This window comes from Brachyhypopomus gauderio, chromosome 5 (genome assembly GCF_052324685.1).
Source record: "Brachyhypopomus gauderio isolate BG-103 chromosome 5, BGAUD_0.2, whole genome shotgun sequence".
Taxonomy (NCBI): Eukaryota; Metazoa; Chordata; class Actinopteri; order Gymnotiformes; family Hypopomidae; genus Brachyhypopomus; species Brachyhypopomus gauderio.
Genome location: NC_135215.1, coordinates 5,559,526 through 5,578,915, shown reverse-complemented (window position 1 = coordinate 5,578,915; position 19,390 = coordinate 5,559,526). Strand labels below are relative to the sequence as shown.

Genomic DNA, 19,390 nt, shown 5'->3' with positions numbered 1-19,390 from the left:
ACATCTGAGATATTTTTTCAACACAGTTTAAAGATTTTAAGGCATGTTTCATGCTCTGAAAGTTTTCATTTCACCTTATTGTCGACTTCGAATGCTTCTAATGAAAGGAATGGATACTACTTGTAGGTAAAAACAAAAAAAAGTAGAAAAAAGTAGTAGACCTAGACCTATGGATATTCCCTGATCATCCTGGTTTAGAGTGCAGGTCAAAATGAATCACTGGAAAGTTAGATTTTAAGGCACATGTAGTTCTCCACCTCCAAAACTGGGTTTTAAATCACCTTATTTTTTACTTGTAATCATTGAGAAAAATGTACACTACTGCACCTAAATATATGTTATACATTTTGTGCCTTGGTCTCTAACAAATCTGGATTTTTGATCTTAGGCTTTCCCATTAAACAGAGACCTATGTAGTATAAGTATTGATCATCCTGGCATTTTAGACAAGGCTAGTTCAGCCATGCTGAACACCCCCAGTTAACAGTCATGACTTTTGAATTGCAAAGCATTTCACAACTAAAGATAAAACAGCACAAAACATTCCATCAAGTATTTTGTTTTTGACAAACATCCTGACAAGGTCTCAGTGAGAGGATGCTTAGTTTTCTATGTAAACAATTTTGTGTTTGAAAAGTATTCAGCCAATTTGATGGTTGTTGCAACTGAGTATTTTTTCCACAAGATTTTATTGAAACAGTTGAAAACAAGTGAAACTGCCTAGTGTTTAGAAAGGACAGCTTTATCTTGTCTCTCAGACACCCCAGGAATGTTTCTTAGGAATCTTTTTCTGCGCCATTTGATTTTTACAGATACAAGTACTTTGTAAATAGTTAATGTGCTATATCAAACTTAGTCTGCCAATGAAGGCAAACAACAGGAGTCTGATACACTGGAAGCCACTACTGTATATAATTTTACATTTTTATATATGTGTGTGTATAGGTATTTCACAATAAAAATATTGTTTCACAAATATCTGCCCTCTGCAAATTGTGTAAAAATTAGAAAAAAGTGAAGGCATTGGATTTTAATTAGAAAACCTGAACAAAATACAATCTTTATTCATTATGTACATTAAATACAATGCTGTTTTTTGATTATATGTTCTCCACAAACATGTCAGCCACAGAGTAGTGTTCACATAACCCGGTAGACTCTTGGGTGCCGGCCGGCTCGGTTGGCGTGGGTGGGGCTCTCCAGGAGACGGATGAGGAAAGGGTGGAGAAAACAAATAATTTTCTTTTCTGGTACAGAGAATCCACACCAACAGAAGCAGTTTGGCATCACATTCCATCAAGGTGCGATGGTGCTCTCGTTTAGATTTTCCTCTAAAGCAGCACTCACGTACATTTCTAAAACGGCACTCACAGTCCTAACTCAAATAAAGCAAACCAAACAACCCCCACCCTCCTCCACAGTTGTAAGTGTTAAGTATTAAGTACTCTGGAGAGTGCTGTACTATAGTGAGGTCCCTAAAGCTGAGCATCAGGTACTGGTGAAATGAAGCAGAAGCAGCCAAGCAAAACAGCTTAAGGCAAGGTGCCCTAAGTTAGACTATTCAGATGTAGTGGACGCATGTTTTATGTGCATGGGGCAACGAATTCCTCTTGGGTATAAATACGGGTAGATACATCTTTGCATGTGGTTCTCTGTAATGTGTGTCATTATGCTAATAGAGCATACTTCCAAATGCCAAAGGAGAATAAGTCAGTGTAAAAAGTCAAATGTCATCACTTTAAACAGAAGGATTAATTACTAACACTACTGACCAATCGACTTAATGCAATATCCCAACCTATTCGGCCTGCAGTGGAAAGACGCTTCAGAATCAGAGCTTTAGGGAATACTTCAATAGTATATCTTATATACACACACATTTATACATGTCTATATTTACACTAAAGCATACGGAAGACTACCTCTAAGAATCATTCTGGCCTGTCCAGTAGTTCCATCTCAAGATTCCCTAAGCATCCGGGCCAGTATCAAAGCAGCGTACCTCAATTTTCCGAGACGTAATGAACAAGTGCAAACCTCGTCCATATGCAGGTCGTCTCATCACTGACCATGCAAGCTGAAGGGACAGCGCCACTGCTGGTGGCCGCCGGTAAGGCATGCTACAAGCTGCCGACAGCCGGCGTCACTCTGGGGTTCTGCACGGTACTAGAAATGCAAGCACTGCGGGAGCCTGCTGAGTTTAACCCTCCCTGAACTGCTGTTACGCCGTTAGACTGTTTTGGTGAGAAACCATTTCTATTATTAATAATAATAACTCTTTGAAAGAGACCGCTGCTGCTACGGTGGAAATGAAAGAACTGCATTAGTCATTTAGCACCTCTGCTAACATAGTCCAAAGCCATCACACTCTAGAACCTGGCCCAATATATCTGGGGCTCCTGACTGAATGTGTACATGTGGGCCACTGTGGCGTGGTGGTGGAACCAGTAAACCACCCCTCACCAGCTGCATGGTGTCGTCATCGTCACGAGACAAACAACCTCGGACCGGTTCGTACTGAGCTTAGAATTTGGATATGTCTAAACAATCATAACACTAAAACAAGGCAAAAAAGAAATACATTCAGAAATTCGCTGTTTTGAAGGCGTAGGAATTCGAGTGTAAACCCGCCATGACAACGCACTCCGTGAGGGCGTTCACAGCCGGGTGAATGTAGGTGTAAGCGCGTGCTCCGCTCTGGGGTCGGCACGAAGCACGCCTGTAGCAGCACCGGCTGGCACGGGGACACGGCGGGTCCACGGCCAACCCTGAACGTACCCTTCCCGTATGTGACGCTAAACACGCCTCCAAAAAACTGACACGAAAGTCAAACCGAGCCAGAGCCAAAACAGAATTCAAAAGGAATAACAGAGGAAGAACTAAGCAGGCCTGGCTAGGCAGATGTGTGTGTTTCATCTTGCTCCGAAACACTCACAATCTGACAGATGACGCGGTCAGGGGTAGGACGGAAGGAAATGAACATGTGTTGGAGAATAAAGGAAATACACTTCAATGCCTTCATGATTTCAGTTGAGGGTTAATGTGTCTTCCACATAAATTATACACAGTTGTATTATTATTGTTCAGTCTTTCTTGGTTAAACAAGCATCAGTGGTGCTTCAGAAGCGCTTCCCCCATGTATAGAGAACACATTCAGTGGGTGTGGCAATTCCAAACTGGAAGATGTAGAAAAATAACTTCTGTTTGCAGTGGGAGGAGTCTGCGAGGCATACAGAGGTGTAGAGTGGGCGTGGCTACAGGGTAATGAGGTCGACGAGGTTACCCTTGGGCGGGGTCATGTTGTCGGGGAAAAAGTTGACCAGTGTGTCAAAGAGCAGCGTGCGCTGGGCATATGTCTGATCCACATCGGAAAAGCCTAACAAAAAACAGAAACAACGGAACATGAGCGGTCAATCGCGAAGAAAAAGCGGTGTGTTCCACTGTTCATCTGCCTGTAGCTTCGATGGCGAGGACTATCTGAGCAGGACTTACCTAGGGGGATGAAGTCGGAGCTGGACTTGAACAGCGCGGAGGGCAGGAGTTGGAACTGGTAAGCACAGACATTCAACATCACAAACCAGTGGCGAGCACCCAGAGGTCTTCCCTCCCAAGCAGGACGCTTGGAGGAGAGGATTCCTTTCAAGTTGCCTTAGTTATATTGTTTAGCAAGTCATAAACCGCTAGCAGAGCCTCTAGGAGACGCAGAATTACAACTGAGCAAAAACACATGGAAGACAAATACATTTCAGAGCTTCGTCTTGCTAGTGGAAAAAGTATACGAGACACTTTTTTTCCCCCTGAAGACTACGCATTTGTCCAACATGTCGTTTCTATGTTTGGATCTTCTGGACTGGTACGATAAAGGAAGGGATGACATGGTGTGAGATTCTTCACCTCTTTTGTCTCGTCAGGGTCAGAGTGGTCCACGGTCAAAGAGAGATCGTTCTGCAAGTACTTCAGAGCACTCAAAGGTTCAGTCTGGGCCTTCTCCTCAAACCTGCACTCACACCAGGACACCACAACGTCATTCACAACATGTTTAAGATCTGAGAGAAAACAGTGAGAAGCTGTAACAAATCCAAATTAATGAAGTAGAGAACTGTAAATCACTTCTCTGATACTGCTATATTAAACCAAACATACAGCACATATTCAAATAAAGTTGGCACAACAGCTTTTCCTTTAACTGCTCAACATGTTAAATAGTTCAAGTAGTACATTAAATATCAACAGCAGTACTGGGAGCAAGCCACTGGGGGGCGCTAAATGAGCATAAATGATAGTGATGGAAAAACACTGCTCTAACGGAATCACCTGTTTTAGCTTCATCTGCATCATTTGGTTTTTACATACATTTAGAAAATGACAAGCTGCACTCCATCAAAGTTAGAATCCACAGCGCTAATACATATAAAAATGTAGTTTATAGAGCAAAACCCACACACACGATTTTGGAAACTTAAACATGTACATCACAAAAAACAACTTGAAATGCAAAAAGTACCTGTATTTGCGAATAAGGTATTTGCAGTGTCTTAGCAGGTACTCTTTAGATGGCCGGCACAGTTTCAGGGACCAGAAGTCATCCAGTCGCATCTTCGGGGAGCTGGACTTGCCAGGGTTACCCCCAAACAGGTAATGCACCTGGAACACAGGTATCCACAGATGAGCTCGGCGAAAGCAATGCACGGGTACACACACACACACACACACACACACACACACACACACACACACACACACACACACACACACACACACACACACACACACAGGTAGGCCTGATATCTTGTATTCTGAGGTCAATACTTCATATAGTACATTATAAGATGAGAGTTAAGGGACGAATGACAACGGCTTTTAATTTGATACCCCGCATGTTCCAGGGTGAAGATCTCACAGTGGCCTTGGCCGTGTGGAGGGGGGCGGAGCCTGGCCATTACCTTGTGCAGCTCGTCATAGACCAGCTGGTGGGCGAAGCGCGGGCATGGCTCCTCCTCCTGCAGCGCCTTACTGGGGTTCTCCTTCACCGCCTGGTCATTCTTATACACGCAAGACCTACAGGAATTCATATACCACACACATACACACACACACACAATTATATTTCTGTGAACCTTGCATTTACTGAGAACAGTCCTTGTTGCCAAGGCTAATACTAAACCCAGTCTTGGAAGCAGATCTGATGAACTTGATGCGGCAAAACAGATTTTGCCAAAGGGTTGCTGCTTTCCAAACGAGACAAACTCACGCACGAGGCATTTGCGATTATTATAAAAGCCCCATCCATCAGGCAGGGGTCTCACTGGGGATGTCAGCAAAACTAGTTAGGAATTGTGGAGCCATTTAGCAACGAACCCCACCTTGTTTCTCGAGTCTGACACACCATGAATACCAAGAAACAACTACGACAACTAGAGCAGGAGATCTAAAGTGGAGGGGCCGTTCTACCAGCACCAGACACCCCACCCCAAAGCCAGCCCAGAAAAAAAAACTCATAATAAAGGGCTGGGCTTTAAATCCTATAGTTAAAACCACATGTCAACCAGCACGAGCACAGAGACACTTACTCTGCACTGTATCGTTTAGCGTTGGAAGCAATAGATTCTAAAACAGAAGAGGCTACAGCCACATAAAACACGACCCAAGCCAGAGTTGCATAACCAGACAAAACACTGAAAAGTTTTTCTTTCAGAATCACACAGGATGACTTAAATTAGCAAACAGAGAGAACAAAGGGGTCCCCCCACCCCGGGCACACACACACACACACACACACACACACACAAGCCGTGTGCCTTTGAGACATGTAAGCATGTTTTGCTGGGCATACAGATTGTGAAGGACAGACTTTTCAAAACTTTGAATATATTTAAACTATGCATGTATGCTCCGTGTGGGTGATCCTGTGGACTTTACATTACAGGCAGGAAAGTGGTTGATAATCACAGATTTTTTATTTCAAAAGATTCATTCTAATACTTGTTCTGGTGCAGATCCATTTCATAATCATGATTCAATAGAAATATTTATGTGTAGGCAGACAGCATCTTGGCTTGCATGTACCTGAGCGCTAATCTAAATCATTTATCAGCCACTGCTCTGACTATAGTGGATGAGAGCAGAGCATTGAAAAGATGACCCTGAAGGGGGATGGGGAGAGAAGAGGTAGGGCGGAGAGAGAGAGAGAGAGAGAGAGAGAGAGCGAGAGCGAGAGAGAGCGCACACCCACCAGTTGTTGCGGGCAATGTCGTAAATCCAGAAGGAGTTGCGAACGTTCTCTTCCCGCTTGTCCTTGTCTTTGCTGAGGCCTGACAGAACGTGGATCTCGTTCAGCTCTGGGTCGATGGTGGCACGCTGAGTGAACCCAGTCATTGGTACTGAAACATAGGGAAGAAGGAAGTTTTTTTTATTATTATTAGTTTGTTTACCAGTGCAAGCGGGACGCCCAGACCCAGAGAGGGGCAGGCTGGTGTGTGCAGCGCAGCCTGACGGACGGCGTTTGAAGCGCCAGGCCCCAGGGGGACCACACATGAATGAAGCAGCTTGTCTGTTCGCAATTCTGTTTCCCAACGTCCCCATTCTGCTTGGCAGCAGCACAGGAGTCCTCGCTTTTGTGAAGTTAAGCAATCATCACAGGGAAGTGAATCACATCAAAGAAACTAGACCAAACTCTGCTGAAAATCTACCTGTAGGACATGAAAAATATTTGCCGTGTGCGCTCAGGGCATCACAAAAAAAAAAGTAATTTTGACAGAATTTAGATTTTACAACAAGCTATTTAGTGCGCGTTACGCTACATCAACTAATCCACAGCCAATTAAAAGTGACGGCCAAGTCGTTTAAAAAATAAACAACACTGAGCAAGATACACACATTACCTGGTTTACAAACAAAACTGCCCTTAGAAACTGTGAATTTCCAGTCACAGTGGTTTAAATTTAGACAAGCAAACAATGTACCTTAATGTGATGGTGCAGAAGGTTTATCAACAGAACACTTATAACTAAACCCTCAGACAGAACTCCAGACCCCATTCAGCGGTACAGAGCTGCTCTCCCAGACTGCTAGACAAGATCGCATAGAGACAAACTGATGGAGTCCTGGCACTGGGCCTCAAAAAAGCCAGAAGAAATAATGAAAGCCCTTTTTTATCACTCAGAAATGATGCACGATAAACATTTGAGACCAATTGTGTGCACAATGTTTGGACTTGCTGCTCGATTGCTGCCAAAATACATTCTGTTCTTTCCTCTACATGCTGTTGTTCTCTTTCTGTCACCCCTCTTTCTCTTTCACTCTCTCTCTCTCTCTCTCTCTCTCTCTCTCTCTCTCTCTCTCTCTCTCTCTCTCTCTCTGAGACACACACACACACCTATCACAGAAAGAACACAGAGGCCTTTTTAGACGTTTTAGAAGTTGTCTATTGAGATTTTAGTCTGTTTATGTGGACAGGAAATGTGTCACTAGCCTGCGTCTGGGTAATTTCGCTCTTTCACTCTGCCTCTATCCGTCCACAGAGATGACTATCTTTCACATCCGCAGTGTATCCTCCACATCAGCGCCGTAACATTAGTGGTGACGTCGCAAGCTTAAAAGACGACAAGACGCAGACGAACCCACTGTGTACACACAGAGCTGAGCCGTCGACATCAGCTGATGCGCGTTTGAATGTCGTCCATTTAAGAGGGCTTCCTTTAGCCATTTTCTGGTATGATGATGAACGCGTGAACCAGTGGTGTTGAGACTGAACAATCACATTTTCTGCGCATGTCACGTCTGTGAATGACTACAGGTGTGGGTGTGTGGGATTTCTCGGTCAGTTCTGTAGAAAAAGCCTCAGCTTTTCTCAGAAGGCAGTGTTTATACACCAGCAAAGCGATGACAGACACCCTGACCGGGCCCAAGTCTGGGCAGTCTGGTGCATCAGAACACGAGTATGATGCAGATATGGAGCTTCTCCTCCTGACTGCCGATGTTCATGCAGGTGGAAAGCTCAGGTTTAGGCCACAGTCACTACTGGCGGCTCTAATTCAACTCAGTGATTAAGCTCAGCTGGGGTGCCCCCTATAGGTCAAAGGTAGCAGAGCATTGGAACATCCACAGGCATAGGAATGTTCTCAGGACTCCAAGTAGAGGTCAATTTTACCAGATAGTGGAACCCGGCCAGTTTCGCTCAGGGTGCCCTGCAGTAACCCGTCACTTTCTGACTGCTCCCTTGTTTGCTTTAAATAACAAGAATGAGCATTTTTGAGCAGAGGACAAATAACACTCGAACACTGTGTTCTGCTATTGTATTATTTCTTAATTTTCATAATACCTGTAGATAAACAAAATATAGACCATATATTTTTGTTATACGAGACTTCTAATAATTTCACATTAGACTGTACCATTATGCAGATTGAACATTTTGTCTGAAGATTCATGACCGTCAGGTTGGGTCAGGAACCGTTACCTAGAGAGACTGTGTCAGAATACCTGAACAATGATTACAGCATGATATCCGAGCAGTCAAAGACCAGAGTTCTGAGGAGGGAGACAACAGATGGGTAGAGATGCTATAGAGTAAGGGGTGAGAGGTCGGTCTTACCACACCTCTACCATAAACAGGGTGACATCACTGCTGCCTGGCTCTTCTCTATTTCTGAGAATGAGGTCATTCATACTGAAGATTCTTATGTTCCCTTTTCTGTCCTTCAAAGGGCATCCTTACATCACTTTAAGGTGACATCATGGCCATGTCCTTAGTGTTTTATGATAACTACTGATGTCATTTCACTAATGTGCTCCAAGTTTTCAGCTTCTGGGAAACCCTCATCCAGCATACAAAAAGGTAATGCAAATCCATGTTTCCAAAGTGTGTTAACCGCGTGTGGTGCCTTTTCAAGCAAGAGCAAAGGAGCATTTCCTGTCAGAAGCTGTAGCCTCACGTTCATACCCATGCCAGAGTCTTTCTTGGTGCCGTCCGAGATGATCTCTACATGGTCGCCGTCCACGTCATAACTGAAGAAATCGTTCAAGTACGTTTTGGACCTCTGGCCTCCAAAGACATACAGGCAGCGACTCCTCTGAGAGACAGTGAGAGAGAGAGAGCGCGAGAGTGAGACACACAAAGAACCCATCATCACAGTCTGAGCATCTGAGCAATACTGATCCACATTAGCACAAACTGCAGGTGAACTGTGAGGGGGAGGGGAGGGCTGGTGCTGTCGCACGGGGACTCACCGTGTGAAAGAGCATGCAGTGGCCGATGCGGGACTGGACGTCTTCGGGGCCGGCGTTGCAGGAGTCGTCCCGGAGCAGACTCCACGTGCCCATCTGGCAGTGGTAGGCGTACAGGCCGCTGAACTGCGGCTCCGACGTGCGCCCGTCGTCCACGCTGCCGTTGCACGTCAGGATGCGTCCGCCAAACGTGTAGATCATGTGCTTCTCCGCGTCCATGCACATCTGCGTGATTCCGTGTGCGTTTGGGAGAGAGCGAGAAAGTGTTGAGAAAGTGCAGAGAAACAGCCGAGGACGACGTAAAAACTTTCGTCGTTTTAGCGATATACATATTGCATTTTCCCATTTTCGTTATGATCGCTGTGGCAATGCTGTTCAAAATACATGAATGCCCATAACGCCCACATTCAACTCAACTGAAATTAAAGCGATAGGGAGAGCAAAGCAGGAAGAGAAACGGTGATCTGTCTGCAGACCTGGTGATCGAAGACGAGCTTGGGGCCGCCGTCGGCCGCCGTGTCCTCGCTGAGCAGGGTCCACGTGTTGGCGTCGATGTCGTACCGGTAGAAGTCGCTCTTCAGAGACTTGCTGTTGCGGACAGAGGAGTCCAGATAGCGACCCAGCGTGTAGATCTGGCTCCTCTGAGAGTCGATGCACATCTTATGGCAGGAACGCGCACTGGGGCCGTTCTACAGGGGAGGATGTGGAGTCGGTTTATTCTCACTCCAGACATCCGTCAACGGCAGCCAAAGTACAGATATTTCGTATGGCCAGATTCGCACCAGCTTGCAAACCCGACGCTGGTTTGGAACAGTGCCTTGCTTGAAAATGCACAAAGGGGCGTGCATTAGCATGACGACTGAACCATGTGCTCTGCGTACTCATGTGTGTCAATGTTAAACCTGCTTCAAGTGACTATGGCATAACCATAAGTACAGCCAAGGTAGATATAAAATAATGTCCTTATACACTATTTGAAAAACAGCAGAAAGCACACTTTGCATTTGCAATGTAATGGCAGACAGTAATTATTTTTAGCCTCCGAGTTGTGACCTTTTGATATTTAAAGTTCCAACCATGCATACGAAATTTAATGGACTTGAGTTAACAAAAGGCTCATAATATGATGATGGGATATCAATTAAAGCATTCAAACCTGAGCAACTGGTCCAGAAACATTAGAATTCATAGACTGAGTAGCTAGGTTATTATGGTACAACTACCCTAATATGGGTCTCCTTTTTTCCTGTTAATTGGATGTAAACAGAAGTTCACGGACTCATGGTAACTTGCCTTGTTCTGTGCACATTTGCTCCATGTTTGGAAATGTGCTGTGTAGTTTGGGTTTAAATTCAGACTGTGAGGAGTTTGACCTGCTACATTCCTCCATTCTCTGGTCCTCTACTTCTTTATCAGCCAGGCCTCATGTGTCTTACAACAGCACACCTGCGTTACTGACTTCTGGGTCTACCAATATTCTTCAGCTCTCCCTCTCCCTCTCATTTTGACAGTTTTATGTAAGCTACAGCTCTCCTTCCATTGAGACGTTAACACAAATACAGCTTAAGGGCTAAAGGGCATCCTATAGAGCGAGAAGACATTGGTAGGGGTGTTGTACCACAGGTCAACATCAAGGACAGTCAGTCATATCTCCTGCTGTCAGTGCAGATGTGAAGTCTCCATTCTTCTCTCTCACCATCACCCATTCTCTCTTCCCACCATTTTCCACTGGATGGTGCCAACACCCAGATTTACAACCTACGGCTCACTGCAAAATGTGCGAGCAGCCGGTTAGACACGGCTACGCAGCGGTACCTTGTAAGGACATCACTAAGTGTGTATATTATTTTCTGAAGACCGTGGAACATGTAAATATTACTGCCCTGCTGCTTCGAGAGGTTTCCACAGCTGCGTGTGTAATGGCGGATTTGCTGACCGTGTGGAAGGTTGTTCTACCACCGTGGGCCCCCGAGTCTCTGCCCCTGCCGCATGGCAGATTCTCCAGGCTAAAGGGCCCAGATGCCAAGAGGTGATTCATGAGTTTCGTCCCTGTGGAAGTTCCCATTCTTCTATTTTTGCTTGGCCAGCACTGAAATTGTTCCACGGTTGCTGCTGACTCACTGCTCAAGCGCCCTGTTCGCCGCTTTGTTTTGGGTCCACGTTCCCGTGCTCCTCCATGCACTGACGCACCTCTTTTTCCGTGTCTCTGGAGATACAGGCCCACTGGTTCTCCTGCACGCTGTAGGCCCAGAAGTCCGCCAGGTCCTGCGTGCCGTCCCATCCTCCAAACAGATACACCGTTTCTGAGAGAGAGTGAGAGTTTGGTCAGGACAGACAGACAGGACTGAGCAGAAACACGTATAGCTTCCAGGTGCTAGAAGGGAGACTTGAGAATCTTGGAGTACACAGCCAAGATTTATTCGGTTTGGGAAATGTATGTGTGTATGTACCTGATCTGTGACATCTAGTGTAATAGTGCAGTTATTGAACTAGTCCACACAGATGAACACAAATAAACACAAATAAACACATGCACTTCTTTAAGGCGTGCCTCTCTGGGTTCTGCTTACTCTAACAAGCTCATTATGGTGAAATAACTCATTAGTTGGAGGTTCAGGACAGCAGCAGAAGTTGAGAGGCCTGGGTCACCATGGTAGCATCGCTATGACAATAAGAAGAGAAGGTTGTGTTCAGCCAGCAAGGGGTAATTCAAGGCCACTCTGGCTACAGGGGTTACGCGAGGTCCCTGGACCTGATTACCGCGCTCAGCGGTTAAATCACCAAGCTCACTGTCCTTGGTTCGTCACACCACACAGAAATGGAAAAAGACACAGATTCACATTACCCCAACACCCCCGCACACAAATACCTACGGCTCACTCTACGCCGGAAAGCATTGCATGTCGGGCGCACTCACTGGAGCTGAAACAGCTCAGGGGCCAGCAGTGTATGGGCAGGCAAGAGGTCCTACCTGTCTGCACATCTATCACCATCTGATGGCCACCCCTCATTCCAGGCCTGCTGTCATCTCCATCACCTGGACGGCGAAAGGAAGAGGTGGAGAACAAAGATGGTGTCAGTGAAGTTCATTGGAAGACAAAAAAAAACATTTCAAGAAAATAAAATCGGGAGACTAAATTGGGAGATGAACGTGATGTACGAGAAAAGAAAACAGCGTACGAAGAGGTGATGTGGGAGGACAGAGAACGAGAGAATATCAAAACAGCCTTTTATCTTTCAGGCATGCGAGACATTTAATACTTGTGCCGTGCGTACCCCACAGCTGGGGGTGGGGTCGGGGGCGGCCGTTAGCGTGAGCGCCGCCCTGGGGGCTCTACCTTTGGTGCATTTGGGGATGATCTGACTCCAGCGTGGCTTGTACTCCTGCTGGCTGATGTACTGATTAAATAGGCCATCTGCAAAACGGGAAGAGGGAACACAAAAGACAGAGAAGTCAAGAGCCTGGAGAAGAAAGACACAAGAGACATTTAGGCTTTTACCACGAGCTATAAATACCTCCCAACCCTGATACAGGCAGAGCGGTGAAGAGGTTCACCACTAAATTACCCAATTTTTATTCTTTTTTTACATTTCCTTTAGAATAATGAATGGAATACACGTGCATCCTGAATTTTACATTATCGACTGTTAAATGTGAAACAAATAATGCAGGGTTTTAACAGGCTGGAGACAATGCAGCTTGGCATTGCCAGCGTAAACGCATGTGCTAATACACGCTGAAACTTTGACGAATTGATAGCACTTCGCTTCCAGCTCTGCATCCCTCTCGCGGCAACCCAGCCAGCTGCGATGGTTATTAAAATAATACAGACTCAACATGACCACAGCAATGCGGCCACGATCGTTAGGTTTGCCCGTTACGCTCTAGACACACGCGTGTTCGTGCGTGGGAGCCGTTCGGAGCTACGCGGCGCGGGCTAGGCTACCTCTCACGGCCTTGTCGATCAGGTCCTCGCAGGCGTCGAAGTCGCCACGGAGGACCAGGCGCTCGTGGAGGTGAGTGAGCATGGGGTGCTCCAACGCGATGCGCGTCTTCTTCTGCAGGGACTCGAAGGCCTCGGTGTAGTTGTGCTGCCGGAAGTGTTTCAGACACAGGCGGATGGCCTCCTGCTCTCTGTACTGCTCGGGGGACAGAAAAAAACAGGACGGTGCCAAAACACTCCCAAAACGCTGCCAGACCAACGGCGGGGCAAGAAACGCTAGTCATGGATTAAGACACACAGTCAGAGAGGACGCGCTCTGACAAAGCTCAAGTCTTTGTCTACAAAATTGACCAAGGGAGGGAACCGAGTGAACAAAAACAAACTACAGAACTACCTATTAGTTTACTGTTTGTATAAACACCAAGACTTCATTTGACAGCTTCATATTATAATAATTATCTTAGCAACATAGCACCAATATCATAAGCACCCACTTTCCAGAAATACTTTAAAACCAAAGAAATAAATCCCTGCTATATCAGAGCAGAAACCATTCTAAAAGACTAATTAAAAATATAGCACCGTTAATTCACTATAGGGCATTAACAAAGAACTGAAAGGATTAGTCAAATGCTCAGTTTCAAGCAGAACAGCTTTCTGTTTTCAACATTTGAACATACTTGGTGAACATGACACACCCTACATCATTTCACCTTTTTCGTAAACAAACTTTAACTGCATTCTGAACAAGTGTCCATCTCAAACTAGCTCGTCGCCGTTTAACTTAAATGGACAGCCATAAGACAAATAGATGGGAGCTCTGTAATACTGCCAGGATCTACATGCAAACAAGCACCAGTCTTGTTGCAACTAGTTATAATCAACAAGAAAGCAAATAAGATTATTTTAAAACAGGTGAATTTTTGTTTTACATTCAAACATTCAGAGAAAGAAGCACCACTAGGCGGCTGCAAACATTACATAAGAACCTCCACGAACGCAAAGCTCTAAAATTAAAAGTGTGATGCAATGTCTCACAGAGAAACTGACTAATTCATTTGAAGAGGTTGACTACTCAGTCAAATTAGTGCTATAATAGCAACATCAGAAGGAAGAGAAGTCTGGAATTCTGCCATTTAGAGTATGAATTGGGATGCCAGCTCAACAATGCGATGCTAAACCAGCTTGAGAGCCTCACGTTCCATCACTGAACTGCTCGTGTTGGTAAGTGTAAGAACTCACCTTGCTGTACCAGTTAAGGCAGGGCTGGACAACATCTGGGTCTTCTATCCCATGTAGCTCAATGTACCAGATACTGAAGTTAAAACTGGGCCCCCAAGACATCAGAGGCACTGAACCCCACAAAAAATAAATAAATAAGAACACAGGAAGGGATTCAGCATCTGTTGTTGCCGGACAGACATTATTAATTAACGGCTTACAAGGGCCATCATGCTGAGGATCTCATTAACATTAAAGCAGGGAATTATGGGAGTTAGATCCATCACAAAATAACTTATTTGTTTGTGGAGGGGAAAAGAACTTTTATATCACTTTCACAGGCATTTTCTAGAAGGCACCTTTTTGGTCTCTAGCATTCTAGCATTCACCTGATCCGGTTGGTTTTTAAGTCACTGGCGCTTCCTCTAAATCCATCCCCTCTCAGCTTCCTTTATCTTTATTCTCCCTCTCGAACAAGCTGGCGGTGAACGGTCCTTGCCCCAACTGCATCACAAGGGTGAGCTCATTCTACAGTAGCGATGTGGCGAATCACTCACCTATTTTAATGTATCTGCAGGGGAACATCTGCTCATCTATCTTGTGCTTAAGCGTGAATGTCTCCTTGTTGAAGTCATTCTTAAGGCCACTGTTGATGGAAGAACACAGCCATGAAACAATAATACAAGGAGTCATGTTAAAAGCAGACATATTCAATGGAAACGTGGGGAATGTGACGGACATGCGACACCATGAGCAGCGTCTCAGTCCGGAATCTCCTCGCACGCCTCAATCGTACAGATTCTCTTGCTTGAACACAGCATGTACAATATCTTTATTCAGCTACAGCAGGACCAAACCCAGAGCGAACCCGCTCACTATATTAATAGTCTGAAAGCTTGTGGTTGGTTCCCTCCACTCACCTGGACACGAGCTCCGTCATGTTTTCTTCACTCATCCCTCCGAACACCTTGAACTTTTTGAGGTTGCACACGTGTGTTTTCTCATATTTGCCGTAGGTGATGCTCAGTACAATAGCTGGTCTCTCCAGTTTTAAGATCAAGTACTGTGGGTGGCAAAAAAAGACGCACCATTAGCAATCAAACACTTGCACATGAACGTATACAGCCGTGTGAAATTTCAGAGGAGCACTAAACAGTTAGCCTTTCTGTGACTTTACCGACAGCTGTACACAAGTCAAAAACTGCCACCTAAGAATTAGTTTGTGCCGACATCCTAAATAAATAACTTTTCCCACGAGTTTCTGGGAACAGTTAAGAATGGACCCCTAATGGAATGGATAATAAATCACTCTAAACTACCTCTATGACTACATTGGCTGTGTGGAAGACAGAAATGCTACAGTATGCCATCTTGTTGGACCCAATTGTTACATATTCATAACGCATACATATTTTCAGAAGAAACACACTGTGAAAATTAGTCAAAGTGAAAAATATACAAAGTTTCTCAAACTGCTTGAATGGTGCCAAAAGCATACCTGTTACCAGTAAATTATGGAATATGAAGCATTTCTTTTTCCACCAAAGGTTTAATATATTTTATAATGTACTGGCCAGTTTAAATTATGATCATTTTAATAATAATCAACAAATCAACAAGTTTTAACTCCTGCGGATGTAAAACAAGTGAAACATGTCAAAACGGTTCATTATCAAAGCCCATGTTTATAAGTACAAGCCTCTTCCCAACACTACAAGCCAAGTGTAGCCTAAGCAAACCCACACTTTTTTTATTAATGAATTTGCTTACTTCCTTTTTCCTCCGTAAAATGTATTTGCGTTAAAGACACAGTCTCAATTAGACTGTATCAAACTGTAAAACACAATCTCTTCAATTTCGTAAATAGATTTGTTTATGGTATGTTATACTGACTGTCCTCAAGAGACATTTCGTCGTTGTGTACAGGATATTACGGGATGGAAGGGAAAGAAAAGCCCCGAGCTTTAGGACTGAACAGCCAATCAAAGACAGTCATTCTTTCACGTCAAGCAAGCTTTTACTAATCAAGAAGACACACTTGAACATCCCTGACTGGGAATTCACAGACACATAAGAAATCCAGCTGCAGCACTCATGTCATCTATTTGAAACTGCTCCTAAGCTGAAAATACCAGACAACAATGTCTAGCTGGTATTATGTTATAACCAAGGTACTCAAAACAGAATTAATTCGTCATTTTACTACCAGACAGCAAAATCCCCAGTGTTTAATGAATACCTGTAGTGTTGAATTAAACACTACATTGGAAGTATTTAATTAAAACTGGGGCTTCTGGTTGGCATAAATATTAATCACTTAAGTAGAATATTAAATATTTAATCAAGGTGAGAAATGCAGAAGATGGCTTTAGTTGATGACAGGTTTCACTGAATTTCTCAGAACTTCCAAGTCATTTAAAGCAGGCGTGCATGTGGCAAAATCTCCAGCCATATCATCGAGGATGTACTTGGTGAGTATTTGGCAAGAATGACATAACATTTATAATATATTAACCATGTTTTAGAAAATACATTACAAGTTAAGAGGCTTAGGTCCCATCATGGGAGCTTTTCTTCATTTCTCAACAACACTAGATTAAATGCTATGAAATGCACCAGGCACATGACGTTAAACATGAAGGTACACGTCAGCACACCATACACAGATGTGCAACATCTGCTAATGCTACACTTATTTTTAAACACAACACTTGTGACAAAAACACCCATCTGCATGACTGACCCAGCAGGCCTCTGGGGGATTAGGGTGGTACAAGTAGACCAAAATATCTGAGGCTTGCTCTAAAAACAGGGTTTAAAAGTTGAACATACATGTGAATCTGGTTCAGACACAAGTTTCAATTTCCTCTCTACCTAACCACAACACTGTCTCCTACATGCTCTCTGCCAAGAGACCACTTCCTCTTATCATATTTAGACTTATAACCAGATATGTTCCAGAGTGGGTCACTCACATAGCAAAGTCAAACCACAGTGTAGAGATTAATACTGACAGCATTCCTTGTCTGTGCAATAATGGCATAAGCAATGCCGTAAACCCAGGGATCTGTATTCAAAAAGTGGGATGATTATTACAATACATTGAATTCCCCCTCACGCATCTGAAACCGAAGACCGTCCTAGCAGCTGCACAGCCGATGCCACATTTGTTCTTATGTAATCTCTTATGTATATGTAATCTGTTTCCTGCATCACACACAGAAATCCATTGTATTGGTATTAATATATTTACCTAAAACAGAAGCAGGTACACAAACTTCATTTTAGAAGAGCAATGTCACTTTTAAACTGATTCTGCATTGCTTGTATTATTCTGTAGTATAGTTCTGTTTTGCAGTTTACTGAACACATCATGCAGTACATAATTAATAAGCAAACCTTATTTAAGAAAATGAATGGAAACTGTTTAGACTAGTTGCCAGTAAGAGTGTCAGTTTCATTTAGATGTTAATAGTTAAGAATCAAAAAGATCTAGCTCTAATCGAAAGGTGAAATGAATAACATTATGCAGGGCCGTATGGCTGTATACCTGTGGAGGGTAATTACTTTCAGACGACCACCTCGAAGACTGGTCATTGGGTTTGTCCACCAAAATGTTCCTGAAACACACGTTTAAGAAAATACAAGCAAAACTATAGTGTGGCGACACTGTTTTGGATACAAGTGCAGAGACAGAATGCAAAGTAAAATGTAAAGTACACACAGGTCTTACTATCATTTCCATAGTAAACCGGTAATTTACCCCCTTGCTAGGTCACTGTTGATCATGTTTTTAAAAAGCTTGCAATGCTACAAGCTAGCATGAATCAATGGCAACAAAATACAGTATCCCAACATGCTAGCTAACAAGAGACAAACAGTGAGGGTCAATGGAGGGTCACCGGCTACTTCTCATAAATGTGTGTGTCATGTTACTCCATTGGCTCGTTAGCTTAACTAGCAAGCAAGCTATGCAACACTTGGCTAACATTATCCAAAAATAACGTCGACACGCTAACAAGGGGACCGGTGATGAGACCTATTGTCCATTTTAGACATGTTTAATCCCGCCAATGGGGCGGGTTACGGGAAATGGTCACTAAAAATACATTATTACAGAAACTAGTTAGCTAGCTAACCTGAGCTAGCTAGCTGTCAGTTTCATAATTCCCCCCAGTTCAGAGCGGATTTTGGGGTGGTTGAAAATATGACGCTGGGGAAAACCGCACCGTTAAAGAGTTATATTAGTTATCAATAATACCGTCTGGCATAACAAACTATTTTAGTAACACTTAGCAGACGACGCTAGCAGCTAGCTAACGTTGTGCTGCTAACTTCTCCCAAAGGCTCAAGCTAGCTCAAACTGTGTAGCTTGCTAAGACTGGAATAAAACAAACAGATGCTGAAAGCAAAATTTAAATAAAATAGATGGAATAAATAAATAGAAAAAAATTAACAGACGCCCACGGAAACATCCCCGCTGCACCGCACACTGGCCGAGCGGGCACATATTTTTAGAAGATGGTCAGTGAGCTGGTAAGATAAGCTGGGTGTCTAGGAGGAGCAGTATTTGGCCCGCCTGTCCAAGTTAGGCCACGACTTCACACACGGAATGATTTGACACCTACGTGCAAGTAGGCGCAAAACAATAGAGACAAAATCGCTTTCTGTGGCGTTACTCACTCTGGTAAATATGTTGAAGAGTAAGAACTCCATTTATAAACACTGTAGGAAAGGACTCTGCTCTCGGGAGCCACCGCCATCTTGTTGAACAAATAACAAGTAGCGAGTGTACGAGTATGACGTGGGAGCGACAACTTCTTAAAGGGACAGTCCCAAATAAAACCTCCGCCTGCGTCCTAAATATCCGGACTACCGTACAGTCAAATGAAAACAGCAACAATAACAGATATGCAAGACAAAAAATGATCTAATTTATGCATAATTATATAGACATTGTTGATTAGTCTAATTGGTTGGTCATTTCTAATATTTAATCT

The 19,390-nt window shown here is 44.0% G+C and overlaps 1 protein-coding gene across 1 annotated transcript; it reads right to left on the bottom strand.

Moving 5' to 3' along the window:
* Window positions 1-26: 26 nt before the first annotated feature.
* On the bottom strand, window positions 27-19,230 carry mkln1 (muskelin 1, intracellular mediator containing kelch motifs). The gene is made up of 18 exons (XM_077005131.1): window positions 19,074-19,230; window positions 17,941-18,010; window positions 15,311-15,453; window positions 14,948-15,036; window positions 14,412-14,521; window positions 13,173-13,365; window positions 12,564-12,641; window positions 12,197-12,262; window positions 11,416-11,528; window positions 9,702-9,914; window positions 9,229-9,450; window positions 8,942-9,071; window positions 6,233-6,380; window positions 4,944-5,058; window positions 4,505-4,644; window positions 3,895-3,997; window positions 3,493-3,547; window positions 27-3,376 (listed from the first exon to the last, which is right to left on the bottom strand). Exons 1-18 carry the CDS (start codon window positions 19,151-19,153, stop codon window positions 3,255-3,257), a joined length of 2,190 nt encoding a protein of 729 aa, XP_076861246.1. The 5' UTR covers window positions 19,154-19,230; the 3' UTR covers window positions 27-3,254.
* Between the last annotated feature and the right edge of the window lie 160 nt (window positions 19,231-19,390).

Excerpts from the sequence above, each read along its gene's own strand:
- mkln1 (XM_077005131.1), bottom strand. The coding sequence starts at position 19,153 with ATGGCGGTGGCTCCCGAGAGCAGAGTCCTTTCCTACAGTGTTTATAAA. Across the intron at positions 9,451-9,701 it reads AGCTCGTCTTCGATCACCAG|ATGTGCATGGACGCGGAGAA; the intron begins GTCTGCAGACAG and ends GGAATCACGCAG. Across the intron at positions 6,381-8,941 it reads CAAGAAAGACTCTGGCATGG|TACCAATGACTGGGTTCACT; the intron begins GTATGAACGTGA and ends CCTATGTTTCAG.